Source organism: Pseudochaenichthys georgianus, chromosome 24 (assembly GCF_902827115.2).
Source record: "Pseudochaenichthys georgianus chromosome 24, fPseGeo1.2, whole genome shotgun sequence".
Lineage (NCBI taxonomy): Eukaryota > Metazoa > Chordata > Actinopteri > Perciformes > Channichthyidae > Pseudochaenichthys > Pseudochaenichthys georgianus.
Genome location: NC_047526.1, coordinates 31339971 through 31360733, shown reverse-complemented (window position 1 = coordinate 31360733; position 20763 = coordinate 31339971). Strand labels below are relative to the sequence as shown.

Sequence of the window (20763 nt, the reverse complement as noted above, 5' to 3'; positions counted from 1 at the left end):
GGTGAACTTTGTTATTCCTGCTTCTGAACATTGAGAGGAGAATTGGAAACAGACACTTTTAGATGTCAACAGGTAAAGAGTGTTGACTTGTGTGTGAGCAGTGTATATACATTTATTCAAGTACTGCACAATGTACTCAGTAGCTTAAACGGGCCCTTTATGCCATGTGACTCCAAATGTGGTGATTTTATATACAAATGTTTCTGAAAATTCTTCTACTTTTAAATCGAAATCGACACTTTTAAAAAGATTCTTGAATGAACTGGAAAAAACAGTATCACTAAAATGAAAACAGGGTTGTTTTTTATAAAAAGTTGAGTTTTAAAGGTCCCATGGCCATTTCTACTGATCATAATTGTTGAGGAATACTAAAATACATTTATATTGTGCAATGTCTGTCCTAAACGGCTTGTTGGAGCTCCTCCTCCCGCCCCCCCTCCCAGTGAGCCCAGTGGCCGCCTGCGAGACAGCGAAACCCATCCTGAAACACACACTGTGTGTGCCCAGGCTGAGTTTCGCTGTCTCGCCGACCCTCGCTGTGTGTGTGTGTGTGTGTGTGTGTGTGTGTGTGTGTGTGTGTGTGTGTGTGTGTGTGTGTGTGTGTGTGTGTGTGTGTGTGTGTGTGTGTGTGTGTGTGTGTGTGTGTGTGTGTGTGTGTGTGTGTGTGTGTGTGTGTGTGTGTGTGTGTGTGTGTGTGTGTGTGTGTGTGTGTGTGTGTGTGTGTGTGTGTGTGTGTGTGTGTGTGTGTGTGTGTGTGTGTGTGTGTGTGTGTGTGTGTGTGTGTGTGTGTGTGTGTGTGTGTGTGTGTGTGTCCGAAATACGTCACTATACCCAAGAAGAAAACAATGGAAAAAGAGAAATCTCCAATGAGGCGTTCAGGGGCAGCACAGACAGGTCTTCTCTGTGTTAGAGCTTTACCCGCTACAGGGTGCACTTTGAGGGTTTGTGACTGCAGACCGTTCACATGCAGAAAAACCTTCATAACACAAGGGGACGGGTGATAACCGGAACAGCATGACACGGGACCTTTAAGAGATACAGGGTTCTCAGAGTACAGTAACTGACCAACACGATTAGATTTGATAGAATATGATGCAGAGCTGTGGAAAAAAACACCCCAAAGTAAGATAAGATACACAGACTATTACTAATCCCAATTTGGGAATTGTTGTTGTTGCAGCACCATGAAACAAAACAAGGCATTGCACATGAAAATAAAAATGCATCAGTAAAATGCAGTAATGCAGCAGTAATATGAATCCAGAAACATCGTATAGCGTATAGAAAACAAGACGGGGAACCCTTTTTTCACACTGTTGCTAAAGGGTTTTAATGCCGGACTTCGACTTGTATTGGAGTATTTTCACAGTGTGGTATAAGTATTTTTACCTAAGTACCACTTTGAGTTGCGAATCCTATCACATGGGCTTAAGCACGTGTGTGTTCAACATGGATGAGCTTTGATTGACAGCTGTGGAGAGTCATTTCAATGTGAAGCGGATGTGGAAAAGATTGAAATAAAAATCCCCTGATGTCTGACACACATGGCCGACAGTCAGAACAAAAACTGTGCATCGTGTTTGACTCAACGTGGTTTCACTTGTCCTCCAGGAAGGTAGGACTTTATAGTTATCCCTTTTTATTTCATGCAGTAAAATATATACTGTATTCTTAAAGTGGAACATATGTAGATAGCTGGAAATATAGATTGATTGTAGACAATTATAACAACTAGACGATTTTGTTTGCTATTGGTTGAGTAATGTAAGAGTTATCTATGTGATGAAATCATCATTAGAAATTGATCTGATAGAATTGGGAGAGATGAAACCCTCTTTAATGGTCACACATGCAGAGCACACACAGGGTGTTTCTCAATCGCGAGTACGCTTGCTTGGTAGCACATGTCTTCCGAGCAAGCGAGGCAAGAATACTTCCTGGCATTCGGAAAACAAAGAGTGGAACAGGCTAGCAAGTGCGTCATATGAGAGGCCCCGCCTTACATTTCCCGCCACAGATTTGGGGAAATTGGTCCGTGCGCAAAGCATTGTGGGGATTTTAACTCTACACATGTGCAGCCTCGAAATTTCTCCAAACGAAGCACGCCGGGCTCGGTAGAATACATTGGAACAGTACTTCGACGGGACTCGATGAGGTAGTATGCTTGAAATAGTGGCTCTGGAGCAGCTTTACTCGCGATTGAGAAACACCCACAGTGAAATTTGTTCTCTGCAATTAACCCGTCCTAGTACTCGGAGTCTAGTACTAGGAGCAGTGGGCAGCTATGGGGGAAGGGGGGTGTCCGGTGCCTTGCTCAAGGGCACCACGGCAGGGCAGGAGGTGAACTGGGACCTGTCCAAGTAGCAGTCCACAATCCATAATTTAGGTCTGGTCGGGGGCTTGAACCGGCGACCCTACAGCTCCGAGTCCAAGCCCCTACTGACTGAGCCACTGCCGGACTACCATTTGCATTTGATTGTTTAAAGAAGGATGTGCCTGCTCTTCTTCTTCTTCTTCTTCTTCTTCTTCTTCTTCTTCTTCTTCTTCTTCTTCTTCTTCTTCTTCTTCTTCTTCTTCTTCTTCTTCTTCTTCTTCTTCCCCTTCTTCTTCTTCTTCCCATCGTTGGGCATTTATGACCCATCCATAACTTGTTTTGCAGTGCCAGGACAGATGATGCATGTTTGCACAACAGCTAAACGCATTTTATTGGCAGCAGTTTTGTGTGATTCCACATGCAAAAAAGAAGCCAAATTCTCACCAGCTAAAACCACAAGCACAGAGAGAAAGAAAGTTGTATCTGTGAATCTTGACACATGGATCCTGGGTGGTCCTGCACTTTGTTGCTCATGACCTTAAAAAGTCTAAACATGTAAGTTGTTTTCTGGTAAATGTTCCTATTTGCTATGCAGGGTTTGATCAGGTTTCCCAGAAGAGCGGAGACTGTTCTCCAAGGATAGAAATGGCCAATAAGATGTTTAACAATCACATGTGGGTGTAATATCCAAGCATCAACAACCCAACGTGTTTGATTCCTTTGAGTTTTACATATCAATGTGGTTGACAACAATTCTGTAAAAGGGAATCTTTTATCCTTTTCTTGTTGTTTATAAATACTCAGGATTTGAGAAAAAAACATCTGGTTGTGTAAACTTAGAATTAACAACTGGATGATTTTAATAAAGTTGCTCCTATAACTGAAAACCTATCCACCAACCTGTTATTAAAATCTTAAATTTCATCTAGAGCGGGCGGGTCAAACTCAAATACACAGTGGGCCAAAATAAAAAAATGTGTACTAGTCGAGGGCCGGACTGGTTCAATGTTTATTGCAGAACTTATTGAAATGAACTTATTGCACATATTAAACCTGGAACTAACAAAGCTTACATTATTGCCTATAAAAACAACATGGAATAATCAGTTGCATTCATTTCTTATGGCTCGATCTGCAGCTAAGAGTCATTTCTTATGAGTATATTTTCCCACAGGCCGACAACAGCTTCAACAAAACTATTTCCCTCAAAGAGAAAACCAAACATGTCCTGCTGTCGTGAAAGAAAGTGCAGAAGGAAACATCCATTAAACTCAGGTTGCTGCTCTGAGATGCTAGCTCAGATACTTGGCATCTCATCTTGGGTGCAAGGTCATCAATGTTTGGGGTCCGGCTCTGAGCGGAGGAGACCCTCAGGATGGAGTGAAGGTGTGCGTGCAATATACCGGCGGGCCAGATCTAATAGTAATTAGAAATTATCCTGCGGGCCGAAATGAAATCCACCACGGGCCTGATATTGCTTTTTTAAACCTCAAATAATCCTGACGATTAGAGAGGAATGAAATCAATACAGAAATAACGAGTTATGAAGGGATGATATACTGCATTTACTCAATGTGAGCATGTAATGTCACTTTGTGCACGCATACAGCGTACATACACATACAGAGAACACTTGCACACCAATATGACATACAATACATATTCAGTTTGATTTTGGGGCAATGCTTTTGGGTATCCACATCCTTTTTGCCATCTGCTGCATGTAAGTCCTGGATGGCTATCAGCAACATATGCATAACTGTGATTCAAAAACAAACTCCAGAGCCTGTTTTAGATATTGTAACTACGCAAGGAACAAAACTTGAAGTTGTTGCCTGTTACAAATACCTTGGTATCTGGCTTGATGATTGTCTCACTTTTAAACTTCATCTCAATAACCTGCTAAAAAAACTGAGGGTTAGGCTAGGTTTCTTTTTCAGAAACAAGTCCTGCTTCTCGCTTGAGGCCAGGAAAAGGCTCTGTGACCTTTGACCTGTGCTGGACTATGGGGATTTGTTGTATATGAATGCACCTGCCAATTACCTGAGCAAATTGGATGCTGCGTATCACAGTGCTCTGAGATTTGTCACAAATTGTAAAGCGCTTACACATCACTGTACACTGTATACCAAGGCAGGTTTACCATCTCTCTCTGTACGGAGGCTCAGTCACTGGTACACTTTTATCTATAAAGCTTTGTTGGGTAAACTCCCGTATTATATCTGCTCGCTGATAACACAGAGAGTTGCAAGCAGCTATTGTCTGAGGTCACATGATGTAGTCTTGTTAGATGTGCCAAGAGCAAGGACGGTCTGAGGTAAGACAGCTTTTATGCGCAGCTCCACTTGCTCGGAACAATCTACAGCAAGAACTGAAACTGAGCAATCTCATTCCTCTGCATGTTTTTAAAGCTAGGGTAAATGAAATGCTTGCCGATACAATGGGCACTTGTAAATGTCTATAACTATGTATCCTGTAAATATAATGTATAATGTCCTTTATTGTTTTATGTTTCATGTGGAACCTATATGCTGCAGGTCTCCCTTGAAAAAGAGATCTATGATCTCAATGGGACCAATCTGGTTAAATAAAGGTTTGAAATGAATGAAATGAAATGAAATCTTGAAATATCATTCTGCTTAATATAAAGTTTAAACACATGCTGCGTTCCATATGTGAGCAAACATCTGGCTGTATCTTATCGTGTTGTATCTTATGATAATGAACCGTCCATATCAGAGAGGCTTTGACACACAATAGCCCTCTTATGTTTGTATATAAATCATGAAAATAGCTGAAGCAATTGTCCGTAATATGATCATGACATAAAGTATCATCCTCTCTTTGTTGGTGACCGTTTCTCCGTGGCCGCAGCAGAGAGTAACCCATCCTTGTTCTATCAAAGTCACCACAACATGTGGCAGCATGAGCCCACAAGCATGAGCTCATATCCCTCCAGGGTAACCAGGATTGGGGTGAAAGCAAGAGTTGCAGTCTTTCTATCAGCGTCCAGTTGTCATCGGACTACATTCCTGCTTCTCTTCCTCATAATGAAGTGGTTATATCCCTCCTCACAATGAGACGAGCGAGATGGGAACATATGCAGCATGTGAAGGAGATGAAGCAATAATGGGATCATGAGAGTCAAGGTCAAGGTCAACCTCAAGTGAGGGAAATTCTTTCAGACAAACCCTGGCATTACATGGAGAACAGACACATGCTGTGAAGATGATTAAACAAATAAAGTACTGTACTGTATACATTCCCCAAAAATTGTATGTGGAAAAAAACTATGAGTCATCGTATGTCGAAAATATCATGCAAGAGTCATAGTAAAGTTTGTCAAGATATAATGTGAAATGTCTTATCCTAGTGTTTCAACGAATATGGTTATAAGGTTTAGAAAAAAAGGTAATAATATGTCAAATGTATCATGAAAAAGTCATAGTATAGTATTTCAAAAAATTATCATGACATTTTCCGTAAAATAATATCCCAAAAGATCAATGCCGAAACATATTAATAAAAAGTAATAGTATACAATGTTGAAAATATCATACAGCAAGTCAAAATATTACTACACATAGGTATAGACTGTGTAATAAGTTAAACATATATATAAAAGGCCATTGTTTAATACGATTGAAGCTCCTATCAGAGTATGTAAAACATCATGTCAAACAAAAGTCCAATGACATTATGTCTAAACAATTTTTTAAAGAAAGTCATCATAGCATAGTGTTGGAAAAAGTCATGGTTGAACAAATATGAAAAGACATACCATCTTATGTCGTGGCTCGTGGCTGACCTCTATTGGTGAAATAATGTATTACAATGGTAACTGCTTTCAGTATTATGTTGAAATACTTTTAATCAAACACTTCATCATCACAGTACTACATATAAACCCCTCTAAACTCTCTAAAAATAACAGGCATGGAGATTAGCTTCTGTCTTTATACCCAGACACAAACGACATGCGTTCAGTTTGTCCCTCTGTGGCCTCCGTACAGCCCGCTGAGACGGAAGCATTGTTTTGAATGTTCGGCGCGTTTTGAGTTTATGCCGCAGATTTGTTGAGACAGTGAAAGTAAACGCAGGTAATGTAACATTTATCCATTAAGGTATTAAGTTAACTGACCCAAAACAGTATAATGGTTTAATTAATTGGTCTGCCACCATATTAAAACCAAAGCTAACATTGCCGTTGCAGTAAATTCGCCATGTTTCGTTGCTATAGTTTTTGCTGTTGGCTAAATGTTGACACAATACTGCTGCATGTCCTTTAACAAGTTATCTATCAATTCATGTCACTTTACAGTACATTACCAGTTGTGCAGATATCGTAATGCCTTTTCTTTTTATGGAGTCACAATGATGTCGTTGTGAATTAACGTAAAATGTTTTAAACGTTATGTCAGTTATGCCAGCCTCCATTCACGATGTAGTTATTTATAGCCTTTTTATGTATTCTTACTAAAGATAACCTTATACACAGTCAGTTCAACACAAGACAGTTTAGATTTTAATTTGGCTTATATTACATGCATCAAAACACAACTTATATACAGTTTAAACGAGACATGTCAAATAGTAAGTCTAACAATGAACCAGATTAGCTTTAACTAGATAGTGTTTCTCAGGATAGTTACACATGATCTGTATGGGTCATTTGCTCTTCTCTCATTCACTATTTTGTTATTCATTGCATTTGATGTAGTCTTACTAAATATGAGACCGTTCAGATATTAATTTGGCTTGTATCACATGCATCAAAACATAATTATATACAGTTTAAGCAAGACCATTGGTGTGTAAAGTAACTAAGTAAATGTACCATGTCATGCTTTTCTGGTTATTACCCGTCCCCTTGTGTGTTATGAAGACACATGTCAAGACAAGACATGTCAAAGTATCTTTACAAGTCTAACCATTAATGAAATGAACCTTAACTAGATAGTGTTTCTCAAGATAGGTACATGTAATCTGTTTGGATCGTTTGCTCCTATCCCCGTATGTATGTTCCCCTGTGGTTTCTTACGTTGTTTGTTTTTCCTATCACAGAATGGCCTCCACATTCATCAATGAGAGTGCGATGAAGACCCCTACAAACGTCCGAGTGAAGAAGTTTGTGAACGGAGGGACCCCCATCACCATCCCGGCCTCACCCTTCATGAAGAAGCTCGGCTGTGGGACTGGGGTCAACGTGTACCTCATGGACAGGTTTGTAGTTTCCTCTGTTTGATAAAAAACAAATGTTTCTGATATATCAACACCGGAGAAACAAGACATGCAGATTCTATGAGCAGTTTCTGTATTGAATAGTCGCATATCTTCAGAGGTGGGAAGTAGTGGAGTACAAATACTTCGTTACTGTACTTAAGTACATTTTTATGGTATCAGTACTTTACTCCACTACTTATTTTTCTGACGACTTTTTACTTTTACTTCTTACATTTTGAACACAAATACCTGTACTTTATACTTCTTACATGTTGAACACAAATACCTGTACTTTCTACTTCTTACATGTTGAACACAAATACCTGTACTTTATACTTCTTACATGTTGAACTCAAATACCTGTACTTTATACTTCTTACATTTTGAATACAAATACCTGTACTTTCTACTTCTTACATTTTGAATACAAATACCTGTACTTTCTACTTCTTACATTTTGAATACAAATACCTGTACTTTCTACTTCTTACATGTTGAACTCAAATACCTGTACTTTCTACTTCTTACATTTTGAATACAAATACCTGTACTTTCTACTTCTTACATTTTGAATACAAATACCTGTACTTTCTACTTCTTACATTTTGAATACAAATACCTGTACTTTCTACTTCTTACATGTTGAACTCAAATACCTGTACTTTCTACTTCTTACATTTTGAATACAAATACCTGTACTTTCTACTTCTTACATTTTGAATACAAATACCTGTACTTTCTACTTCTTACATGTTGAACTCAAATACCTGTACTTTCTACTTCTTACATTTTGAATACAAATACCTGTACTTTCTACTTCTTACATTTTGAATACAAATACCTGTACTTTCTACTTCTTACATGTTGAACTCAAATACCTGTACTTTCTACTTCTTACATTTTGAATTCAAATACCTGTACTTTCTACTTCTTACATTTTGAATACAAATACCTGTACTTTCTACTTCTTACATGTTGAACTCAAATACCTGTACTTTCTACTTCTTACATTTTGAATACAAATACCTGTACTTTCTACTTCTTACATGTTGAACACAAATACCTGTACTTTCTACTTCTTACATTTTGAATACAAATACCTGTACTTTCTACTTCTTACATTTTGAATTCAAATACCTGTACTTTCTACTTCTTACATTTTGAATACAAATACCTGTACTTTCTACTTCTTACATGTTGAACTCAAATACCTGTACTTTCTACTTCTTACATTTTGAATACAAATACCTGTACTTTCTACTTCTTACATGTTGAACTCAAATACCTGTACTTTCTACTTCTCACATGTTGAACTCAAATACCTGTACTTTCTACTTCTTACATGTTGAACTCAAATACCTGTACTTTCTACTTCTTACATGTTGAACTCAAATACCTGTACTTTCTACTTCTCTCATTTCCCAAACAGCTGGTTCCTTTAGTCTGAATGTGTGTTTGGTGCGTGATCATTATTCTTTAGAGTCACTGCGTGCCTATTGGTTGGAACACGATCCGTGTATCCAGCACTTCCTGGTCTTCTCTAAAGAAGAGGGACCAATGGAAATGTTGTCATGTTGCCGTTGATCAGCATGGAAACATTCATTAGCTAACAATGACATTATTGTTCTATTGATATAAAGGGAGGTCAGGTACTCTTTAAAACAGCTGCTAGCTATGGGTACTTTTTACTTAAGTACACTTCAAAGCCTCTTTACTTTTACTTGAGTAAAGAAATGTAGTCAGTACTTCTACTTTTACCAGAGTATTTATAAACACGAGTATCTGTACTTCTACTTGAATAAGGATGTGTGTACTTTTGCCATCTCTGCATATCTTTCCAAAAGATGTCATGTGTCAACATTTCTGTCACCCATTCCTTCTGCATATGAAATGTTTTCTCTCTGTCCATAAATAATATCCATGTGTTGTTTATTTAATAAATCCTAGAATGGGAAAGCTGAACGCGTCTCCCTGGGCTGTGAAGAAGATCAACACCAAGTGTGCATCCAATCAGATGGCGGTGTATCAGAAGCGCCTGAGCGAGGAGGCGAAGGTCCTGAAGGAAATCAACCACCCCAACATCGTTGGTAAGACGTCACTGCAGGAAAATGATTCAGGAGAGAAAACGTAGATGAATAACTTAATGCTTCTTTGGATCTCGATCATCAATTACCTGAGTAATACACGGAAGAGACTTAAGGTACAAACTGCACCATTATTATTGGTGATAAAGGTTTCACAATCTCTACTTCAAATGGACAGCGGTAAAACTCCCATTTTCACAAAGGCCTGGTGAGAAAAATAAGTAAATGCATCTTCAGCTTTGATGTTTTTTTTATCTCAGCTCACTTTAATAGTTCTCATTAAAGATATTAAAGAAGAGAAAAATAAAATCTAAAACACAAAACAATTCAAATATAGGGATAAAATGAACATTTATAAAGTTAATATATATATTTGTGATGAGAATGAACTGTAATGTAAACCGGAAAGTAGAGGATGTACAGGTAATAAGAAGTAAATTCTGGGATGTTATCAGGTAGTAATACAAAGTAGTAAAATGGAAAAGGAAAGGAGGTGAAGGGACAAAATATAAGTAAACATGCTCTTGATCAGGGGTGTCAAACTCAAGGCCCGGGGGCCAAATCCGGCCTGCGACTTCATTTCATGCGGCCCCACAAGAGCTTGCAAAGAATATCATATGTTTATTATACGGTTACAGGCCGCTTTACAGAAGCACATTGCCCATAAACTACATGTCCCACAATGCATCTCAAATTAGACTTTCTTTTTTTTCCAAAATGTCACTTGTTTTTTTCAGAATTTGGCTTTTCTTTTTAAATCATTTGTGACATGCGCACTGAAAGAGACTTGCAATTGTTTGCCCTAGACTTCTGCTTTCAGACTTAGTTAATTATGAAGTTATTACCCTATCCGATAATAATCCAATGCAGAGGCAATCATGTAATATATAATACATTATTTTATATATATTAAATATTTATATATGTATATTTATATCGTCTTAAAGTTACAACCGGCCCTTTGAGTGCAACCATGATGCCAGTATGGCCCGTGATGAAATTGAGTTTGACCCCCCTGCATTCAGGCTGTTTGGACAAATGCTTTAACTGTGCTGTCGGCTTTTCCATACTTACCGTACTTACTTTTAATTTTCAAACCAAACACAACAATCTGGTGTTGATTATGTGTCCCTGTCATCCCAACATCGTAGGGTTTCGTGCCTTCACCGAGGCCAATGACGGATCAAAGTGTCTGGCGATGGAGTACGGAGGAGAGCAGTCGCTCAACGACCTGATCGAGAAGAGGAAGGTGGATGGCCTCAAAGCTTTCCCTGCTGCCAACATCGAGAAAGTAGCGCTGCATGTTGCACGTGGCCTTCAGGTAAACCATGAAGTCACTTCCACCTACATCTTTCTCTGTTGTCTGAAGACACTAGACATGTCAATATTAGTTTATTGTTTATGTCAGCTGCTCTTCCCATTTGAACCCCTTTGAGATCTGAAGTTATAGTGTAGAGTGTAATCGAGCAGCTAATAGAAGTTCTTATTCTTTCCTTTCTCTCCCTAGTATCTGCACAATGAGAAGAAGCTGCTGCACGGCGACATGAAGTCCTGTAACGTCGTCATCAAGGGCGACTTTGAGACGGTGAAGATCTGCGATGTCGGTGTGTCTCTGCAGCTCGACGAGAACATGAGAGGTATGGTGAGAGTTCAGTGAAGAAGATACAAAGGAACGCGGTAGCTTTAATGTGAAAATGCCGACTTGTTACTAATACTCTGCATGATAGTATTCAAGTTCAGGGATATCTCAAAAACTGTGTTCCCCAGCTCCTCAATATATTAAGAATTAAATATAGCGCATTTTCCTACATTTTTATTTATAGCAGGTTACACAATCATTTGGACAAACCTTTTCAAATGGTAAAGAGTCATTCCTTTGTTGTTCAACCTTGAAGCAATTATCTCAAGGTTTTCAAGTGATAACAGTTTTGGAAATTGAGCGATAACAAAGCAGCCGCACTCTTGCAACGTCAACGTACAACCAAGTGTTTTTAGTCAATATGCTCAGACCGTTCAAAGGCCACTACACGTCTCTGACATTATTATGTAACAATGATTTACCTTTTAGCTAAATCCAGTCTGTTTGTAATTACATTTTTGTGTGCGCTTAGTCATCATAATCTCGATTATTTGGGTCAATAATTGTAATTGCGATTATTAAATGCGATTATTCATTGACTTTGAAAACATCCATTTATTGGAGAGAAAAAATGTGAACAGTTTTTTTTAACCGTTGATTACACTGAACTTTAAGTTTAATTACACTGAAAAACCAAAAATATATATATTGCATTTCCAAACATTTGGTCTATATGCTGTAAAATGTAATATCTTTTCAATTTCCACACGGCATCTATTGCAGTCTGTCCGTCCTGGGAGAGGGATCCCTCCTCTGCTGCTCTCCCTGAGGTTTCTCCCATGCTCCCTTTAAACTATGGGTTTTCTCTGGACGTGTTTCCTTGTACGATGTGAGGGTCTAAGGACAGAGGGTCTAAGGACAGAGGGTCTGAGGACAGAGGGTCTGAGGACAGAGGGTCTAAGGACAGAGGGTGTCGTATTGTCATACTGATATTCTGTACACACTGTGAAGACCACTGAGACAAATGTAACATTTGTGATATTGGGCTATAAATAAACATTGATTGATTGATTGATATATTAAAAAAAAAAAAAGTAATAATAATAAACAAATAATCGTTTTATTTCGATTACGTTGTTTTCGTAATCGTTGTAGGCCATAATCGTAATCGCGATTAAAATACGATTAATTAAGCAGCCCTAATTCAGCTTCATATTTAACCATGACATTATAAGTCATTTAGATGACACTAAACACATCCCTGTGCTCCATCACATCAAACAAGACAAGTGATAACCAAAAAATGGGTGATTTGCATTTTATCATCATGGATTAAAGCACAGAGTTGGCAGAAAACATATGAGAGGAAACAACTGTTCAATGTAATGTTTGTGTTCCCGGGCAGAAGTCTTTACTCTCTTTAAATCTTCATCTGCCAGTGGGTGTGTCCTCTGTTATTGAGCATAATGTAAGCTAACTGGAAACTTCTGGATCTCTGCTTTATTATTTCAACTGTAAAACGTCCACGAAGAACATGAGCTCTGTGTCTTTACAGAAAAATGTAATACGGTATTAATTTAATGGTCGGATCAAGTCTGAAATGACACTTGCATCACAGCTGCTCCATGTGTAGCATCAACAGACAGATATCAAACACGATACATGAAAAACAAACATTTAACAGAACGGCACGATCAGTGAGAGAAAACATGCTCAGAGAGCCTTCAGCGAGCATTGATGTGGATTCAGCTCTGGGTTTACTGCAGTGTTTCCGCCAGACCGGGGCGGAGGGGGCGTCCACCCCGAGAGCGGGGGGGGTGACGTCACATGACATGAATTTTGAATTGAGCCGTCCCTTATAGATACTATCTCTTAAGGTATGCACACACACCATTTTGAATTAAGCCGTCCCTTATCCTGTCTCTTAACGTCAGGAACCCCCCCTCCTGGCATGGTCCTTGGAAGATGCGGCGGTGTTTTGTTTTTTTTCCGTCACAGGAGCACGCTTTGCTGGCGGCGAAAAGAATCCCACCAGATTCCTTTGCCCCTCCAACAGAGCGATGTCCTTTTTCCTTTTCGTCATTTCAAGCGATAAAAACTCTCGTTCTTCTCAAAAAAAATTGTTGGGCGCCCTCGGCTCGAGTTCAGGGCGTTCCGAGCTGAATAAGGGAGTCGAATGACGGCAAGACGCCCCCCTGGCGGAAACGCTGATCGACTGGAGCACAAAGGATGCTTCAGTCTGACTTCAGTGAATCTCCATTAGATGGTAGCAGTTCAGAACAGGCTTTGGGTCCCAGGTGATGTTGTCGGACAGCCTCTCGGGTTATTACGGTAAGCCGAGTCATAAAGTCGTTGACAGGGTCGACCAACAAGCTTTGAGCAGATTTTTGACAGGCGGAGCAGTTTTGATTTTAAAGCCGTTGACAAACACTTGTACCGGGTAGTATTGCAGTACTGTGGAATAGACACAATGTCCAACCTGGTTTCATTAATAGTGTTTTCCCTTCTCCTCAGTGTCAGATCCGAAGGCGGAGTACATCGGCACCGAGCCGTGGACACCGAAGGAAGCTCTGGAGGACGGAGAGATCACGGACAAGGCGGACATCTTTGCATACGGGCTGACGCTGTGGGAGATGATGTCGCTGGCCATGCCTCACCTGGAGATGCTGGAGGGTGAGGATGACGAAAAAGAAGTAGATGAGGAGGAAGATGAAGGTGAGACAGACGCTCTGTGGCCTCAGGACGCATGACTTTCACACTTTGTCAGCACAAATTCCTTCAGGAGCCACATTTTAGACTTGTTTTGGTGTTTCCATGCATATTAGATACACATTTGTAGCTTATTGGAAACAAATACTTCATAGCTGTTATTACATATATGAGAATCACATTTGTATGGCATACTACTTAGTATTTCTGTTGGCATAAACTGTGACTGAAAGACAATTGTAGGTTTAGTGGTACAAATCTGTCCTGAGCTGAGCTGCAATAATATCTTCTTTATACTGTGACTTTTTATGTTTTTATTTTGCAACAATACTATGACTTTAAACTGCTTTTGTTATGCAATTATGTGTCTTAGTATGGCATGAAAAGTCACAGTATACTATGTCATTAGTAGTTTCAGAACTTCCAGTCTCTAAAAGATCTTCAAATGAAACACATTTTGGTTAAGGTTATCGAAAATTGGAAACGTTGTGGATAAAACGGTTGATTGTTTTGGACATTTTAGGCCGCTACATTCAGACCGTTTGTGTTTCAGACAAATCGATGGAGGTCAGTTTCGACGAGGACGCGTACTACGATCGGTTGGGCACGCGGCCGGCGGTGGACCTCGAGGCTCTCGGCAGCTCGTACCGGAGGATGGTGGAGCTCTTCTACCTGTGCACTGAGGAAAACCCCAAGAAAAGACCCTCAGCCGCACGGATCCTCCAGGCTTTAGAGAGCAACGGCCCGCTGAATAACACCCCCAGCGAGGTGATCGTCATCGACTAGATCTGCAAGTTATCTAGTTTAGGATCCAGACTATTATTTAAAGACTGGTTTAAGATGTGTTGCGAATTTCTCTTATTTACTATCCAGAAAATGTAAATGTTTCAGATCTGGACTAAATGTAGGAAAACCCCAGGCGCTGAATGGTTGATTTTGGCGTGAATGAGCTTAGAAAAACAAATCTTTATACTGTCCACGCTTTCAGGAGCATCTCTTTGTGTTGTCCTTTTCCATGTATTTCAACTTCTCGAGTGTAAATGTTTCTACTTACTGTTTGTCTTACGTGTTTCTGCACTTCTGTAAACATTCATGTCTCGATTAAACTCTGTGTTTTCTTCTTTGTATGTTGCGCTTATGTATTATCGGCTATAATAGAATTAAAGAAATATAGAATGAAGTTGTTTATGTATTGTTATTTGAGCGAAGCTGCAATACTATGTGCTTGTGTTTTTGGTATTAAAATCATGCTTAGCAATTTATTTCAAATGGGAAGTATTAGGAACTCTAAAGAGAACAGTGGTTATTATTTGATGCTATAACGAGATTATCTTATGAAGTTTTGTTGTATGTTATATTCCAACCCAGTCTCACGGCATTTCGTGTTATAGTCACGAAATTAATCTATTTATTCACCAACACCATTTCCCCATTTTTTTCGTGTCACACAGAACGATTTTAAAAGCAATGTATTTCTATTGGTAGTATGTTTCGTGCCTGTACCAAATAATTAAAAAAAATCTTTTTTAAATACAGATTTCAGTATTCTGAGGCTCTGAGCCCCATTTATTTTCCTCACAGACGGCAAAAAAAGTCCGACATTATAGGATATAAATAAAAACAATAATCGTGGCTTGATATTGAGTAAGAAAATGTTTTTATGAACCACACAGCTTCCGGTCCTCCAAGACCCGATTCGACAAAAGAGGTTTCTCAATACTCTAATTTCCCCTCCTCGACTCCTATCCTCGAGACTTAGTGCCGCCCACAGGAGATGTGAGCAGAGGACTGGGGAGGGGAACAGAGGAAAGAGGAGTGGAAGCAGCAGGCGGTTAGAGAAATGAGAACTCCTCTCTGAGCGGTCATTTGAAAGAGACGTCCATTAATGATGAAAGGAGGCACAGCAGCACTCTGTCTGATGGACAGATGTATTCATGACGACTTATGTTTACTTTTAATTCATTGACAGTGCGGTATAATGAGACAATAACAGGCTACAGATGCGGACATAGACACACACACACACACACATATATTTATATAAATATATACAATTTCAGAATCAAACAAGTATGAGAGCACTCTCATAACGTAACACAATCAGAGACTGGATATACCCCCCCTCCCTCTCTCTGGTCGCTGGAATTGAAATTACGGGCCAAAAGTTGTATTAACAAAAGTAAGCATAGGACACCAAAACAACACACACACACACACACACACACACGGTACCACACACACCTACAGCTCCTAAAGCATAATCAGGCTACACAGCCGTCGTTGTGTATTTTATTATGTGAAACATAATGGTCTTAGAAAAATATCGACTCCTGTTATACTGAGTGATATATATTTTACACACTGCTCTGCTTTCTGCACGGACCTCACAGCTGTTCTCACTGTAAACATCGCGTCGCGATGAAAGCAGTTACTAAAATAATATCCAGGGGATGCATGCAGAGCTGTCATTGGCTGAGATAAGTCCGGCCGTGCGTCACGCCTCCACCGTTCCCGAAAATGCATCTCATCAGTGTCTCCTCGGTTAGAGCTCCAGAGAGCCTCCTCGATGCTCGGTCCTCGATGTGCATTTAGAGATGTCCTTCAACATGGCGCGCTGAAATCCATTTCCGGGTCACTGCCGGAGGAGTCGAGGAGGGGAAATTAGAGTAGGCTATTGAGAAACCTCTAAAAAGACGTGGTGCAGGCACGAAACACACTACCAATAGAAATGCATTCTTTTAAAATCGTTGTGACACGAAAAAAAGGGGGAAATCGTGTTGGTGAACACGAATCAATAGATTAAATTAATTTCGTGACTATAACACGAAATGCCGTGAGACTGGGTTGGTTATTCTAAAGATGTATAGTGTTCATGTTTGCAGTTAATATAAAGCTACAGCAGCTAGCTACTGTAGCACAAAGACTGGAACGAGCTAGATTTGTATTTGTAGTCACACAGATACACTTTTTAAAAGGAAGAATTATATAAAACAGATTTAAGATAACTGTTAACCAGGGTATATGCAGGAATCCTGAAGTCAAATGTAAGACCTTTTAAGACCTTTTTTAAGACCCTTTCCACACATTTTAAGACCTCATCGCCACTTCGAGTTTTAACCGGTTACCTTGGCGACACACTTTACCTCACATTGACTATATACAGTATTGATTGTCCTTCCTCCTTATCTTCCAACCATTTGGACGCAGACTTGCATTTCCCCATAACGATGTTGCTTAACAACCGGCGTAAACGGGCCTTCGCGCGAGGGCCTGTTCAGATGACGTCAAATCCAACGGGATGCCATAAATAAACTCCACAGAATCACACTACACTCCTACGCCATGATTACTGACAACCCTGTGGTTGTCCACCAGGTGGTGCTGCTGTAACCTGTGTGTTTGTTGTAATCAGCAGTGATGGGACCCACCTGTGGCGCTGATTCCAGGATATCAGAGGGCTGCAGAACAGGCTCTCGGCTGCCCTGCTCGGTGCAGCAGGACACCGCTCCTCTGTTCTGTTTTATTGTTGGTTGTAACCACTGTGTTGCATAAAATAAATGATTGTTTTGGGCAACTCCGGTGTGGAACTGTTGTCCTTATGTTACAAGCAGAGCCAGCTTGTAACATATGGGGGCTCGTCCGATCCAAGAACCAGGTGATAGTTGTTTACTTGATTTGTTTGCCTTGATCGTGTAGACGGTTTGTTCCTGGTGTGGGGCATTAAGGAGTAGCTTTGGAATTACCTTTCCTGATAGGCATAAGCAACATCTCCTTCAGGGGAGCTTGTTGGTTTGTTGTTTTTGTGCATAAACATGATTCGACATTTTTTTGTCATGGGTACACGTCCGTGGCTGTCTTGGTGAGTAACAGCTTCGCTGGGGCTTTACCAGGTCATTGGGTAAGTGTTTAAAACACCTGTCGTGGCATGCATGAAGACTAGGGTGAGACAAGATAGCTAGTATTGGGTAGGCAGTTAGCCAGGGGAGAGGTATTCCAGAGTGAAACAAAAAAATATATATATATATATGTGTAGGGGTCTGTGCACCGGGTTCAAGGGAGTTTGCATAATCATGGCTACATTGACAGATGTTGTGAAGTGTCCCAGTGTGGAACTACTAGAAAAATGTACTAAAGACCAACTGTTAAAAATTGCAGCGCATTTTGAGGTAGACGTTCCAAAACAGGGTCGTAAAGACGCCATATAGTGACTATGTTACAGGCCCAGTTGATACTGCAAGAAGTTCTGCGAGCAGGGGCTGTCGATGACGGCTCCGAGGAGGAGTTGGCGAAGGCAGATATAAATCCAGAGCGGCAGAGAAGTGCAGGTTTTTCTTTGTTTGACTTTGGTGAAATGACATTTGAACAGAGAAAGGAAATAATGCTGCTGCAGTACCAACAAGACAGTGAACGTCTCGCTCGTGAGGACCGGGCTAGAGCTCGTGACCAGGAAACTGAGATGGAGCGTTTAAGGTTAACTACAGGGGTGCGGGAAGCTGAATTGCAACAAGAGCGTTACAAGTTGGACCTCATCCAAGAGGGTAAGCTTTCTTCTGGGGTGTCCCCAGCTACTTTTGATGTGGCTTATAACTTGAGGTTGTTACCGAAATTCGAGGAGAAGACTGTAGATTCTTTTTTTGGACTTTTTGAGCGACTTAGCCAAAGACGACAGTGGTCTGATTCAGAGAAAACATTGATGTTACAGTGTGTGTTAACTGGTAGGGCTCAAGAAGCATTTTCTGCATTAAGTATGGCTGACAGTGAAGATTACTTAAGGGTAAAGACTGCAGTGCTAAAAGCTTATGAGTTGGTGCCTGAGGCCTACCGTCAGCAGTTCAGGAAGCTAAGGAAGTCAGAAGGACAGACATATGTGGAACTTGTTCGGGAGCCGACGATGAAATTTAATCGGTGGGTCACGGCTTCCGAAGTAGTACATCTTAATGATTTGAGGGAACTGTTCCTTCTTGAAAAATTAAAAGATATTCTTCCAGAACGTGTTGCTACGTACCTGAATGAGAATAAGGTTACAAATGTAACAGACACCGGGGTGTTAGCTGATGAATACACGTTAACACACAAGATTCATTCAGGGGAGAGATTTGAGTGGGGGAGCAGAAATAACTGGTCTGGTGACCCCAGATGTAAAGTAGATCCAAGTACTTGCTACTTTTGTTTGGGTAAAGGACACCAGAAAAAGGAATGCCCAGTACTCGCAAAAACCAAGGGACTCCAAAATGTTGTTTCCCAGGCCTGTTGCCCTTGCAGCTTCTCCCCACAAGGTTGCTAGGGATGACGCTATAGCTGCGGTTTAAGCAATGATTACTGACAACCCTGTGGTTGTCCACCAGTTGGTGCTGCTGTAACCTGTGTGTTTGTTGTAATCAGCAGTGATGGGACCCACCTGTGGCAATAGTCTGTCTGCAGACCGCAGCAGGGAGGCGTTTCCTATAGGGGCGTTTCCTATAGTGAACGACGGGAGCCGGCTCTCGCCCGCGAACGAGACGTTTTTTGTTTTGTTTTTGCGGAGGGATCTAGATCGGCATGAAGGCACATTATGCAATGTGCAATGTGGACATTATCCCGCTTATTACACATGGCCACATTCTCAACAAAGTAACGACATGACTCCCAATAATAATTGAAATGCTTTTATGGATTTAGAAAAAGATTTTATTGATTTAAAAAATAGTTTTTTGTATCGATTTAAATTGACATGCATCCGCTAAGAAAAGTAGTCCGTTGTTACTGTTTGAACTAACGTAACAACGGCAGGAACGGCTTCGATAGTGTTTTTGAGGAGCTTTTTGATTACAGATTTGAAAACATCGTTGCTTGCTTTAAAAGTAGCACAATTCATTATGTCAAACCTTGAAAGATATCCCTGCCCTAATGCCAAAAGTAACTGGCAACTGAATATATGTCGCCGTAGCTATGATGTCTATGTCTGGACCGCTGAGTTGATCTCAAAGCATGCTCCCCTCTCCTGCAGGGAGAAAAACTATATTTATATACTTTATATAGGTTGATACAGTAGCCCCTTTTTTTAAATAGTTTTTATAGGTGTTGCCATCTGTTTTGTGTAGCGTGGTTCTACAAGCAAGTCAATGCATTAATTGGGTGGTATCAGAGAGTTACACGGGTCTGTAAATGCAATGAAAACAATTGGCCACAGCAAATAATTTATATTAAACATGTAATTTTTACTTTTGAATACTTTAGTACAAAGGATGTCTTGAATAATTTAAGTGATATGTGTACACATATAAATCATTAGTCAAAACAGAGCTACATTTGATTTAATTAAAAGGTATAATATGTGGTAAACTGAAGAGCCCTTTGGGAGCCGAAAGAGCCGGCTCTTCTTGGTGAGCCAAATGATCCGGCTCAGCAAGAAGAGCCGGAATTCCCATCACTAGAACAATGACTTCTTCTGCGAGGATTTATAAAAGCAGCTGGATAAAAAAAGTTAGGAAACGCCCCTATAGGAAACGCCTCCTTGCTGCGGTCTGCAGACAGACCCATCTCACCTGTGGCGCTGATTCCAGGATATAAGAGGGCTGCAGAACAGGCTCTCGCTCCTCTGTTCTGTTTTATTGCTGTTTGTAACCACTGTGTTGCATAAAATAAATGATGTTTTGGGCAACTCCGGTGTGGAACTGTTGTCCTTATGGTACAAGCAGAGCCAGCTTGTAACATTACATTCAGGCAAACTGTAGAATACAACCTCTTTGGACAATTTATATACTTATTGAAAACAAGCTACAACATTTAATACCTTAGAATATGCCTTTTAATAGCCTTAATTTCCACTAAATTGATTTATCAACTTGTAATACTTTTTAAGACCCCGAGGACAC

General features: G+C 40.2%; 1 protein-coding gene across 1 annotated transcript; it reads left to right on the top strand.

Annotated features, from left to right (window-relative positions):
- Positions 1-6306: 6306 nt before the first annotated feature.
- Positions 6307-15089, top strand: pbk (PDZ binding kinase). Its single transcript, XM_034076103.2, has 7 exons — positions 6307-6414; positions 7379-7537; positions 9485-9624; positions 10773-10942; positions 11129-11258; positions 13715-13915; positions 14463-15089. The coding sequence occupies exons 2-7, from the start codon at positions 7380-7382 to the stop codon at positions 14693-14695; spliced, it is 1032 nt and encodes a 343-aa protein (XP_033931994.1). The 5' UTR covers positions 6307-6414; position 7379; the 3' UTR covers positions 14696-15089.
- Positions 15090-20763: the final 5674 nt, after the last annotated feature.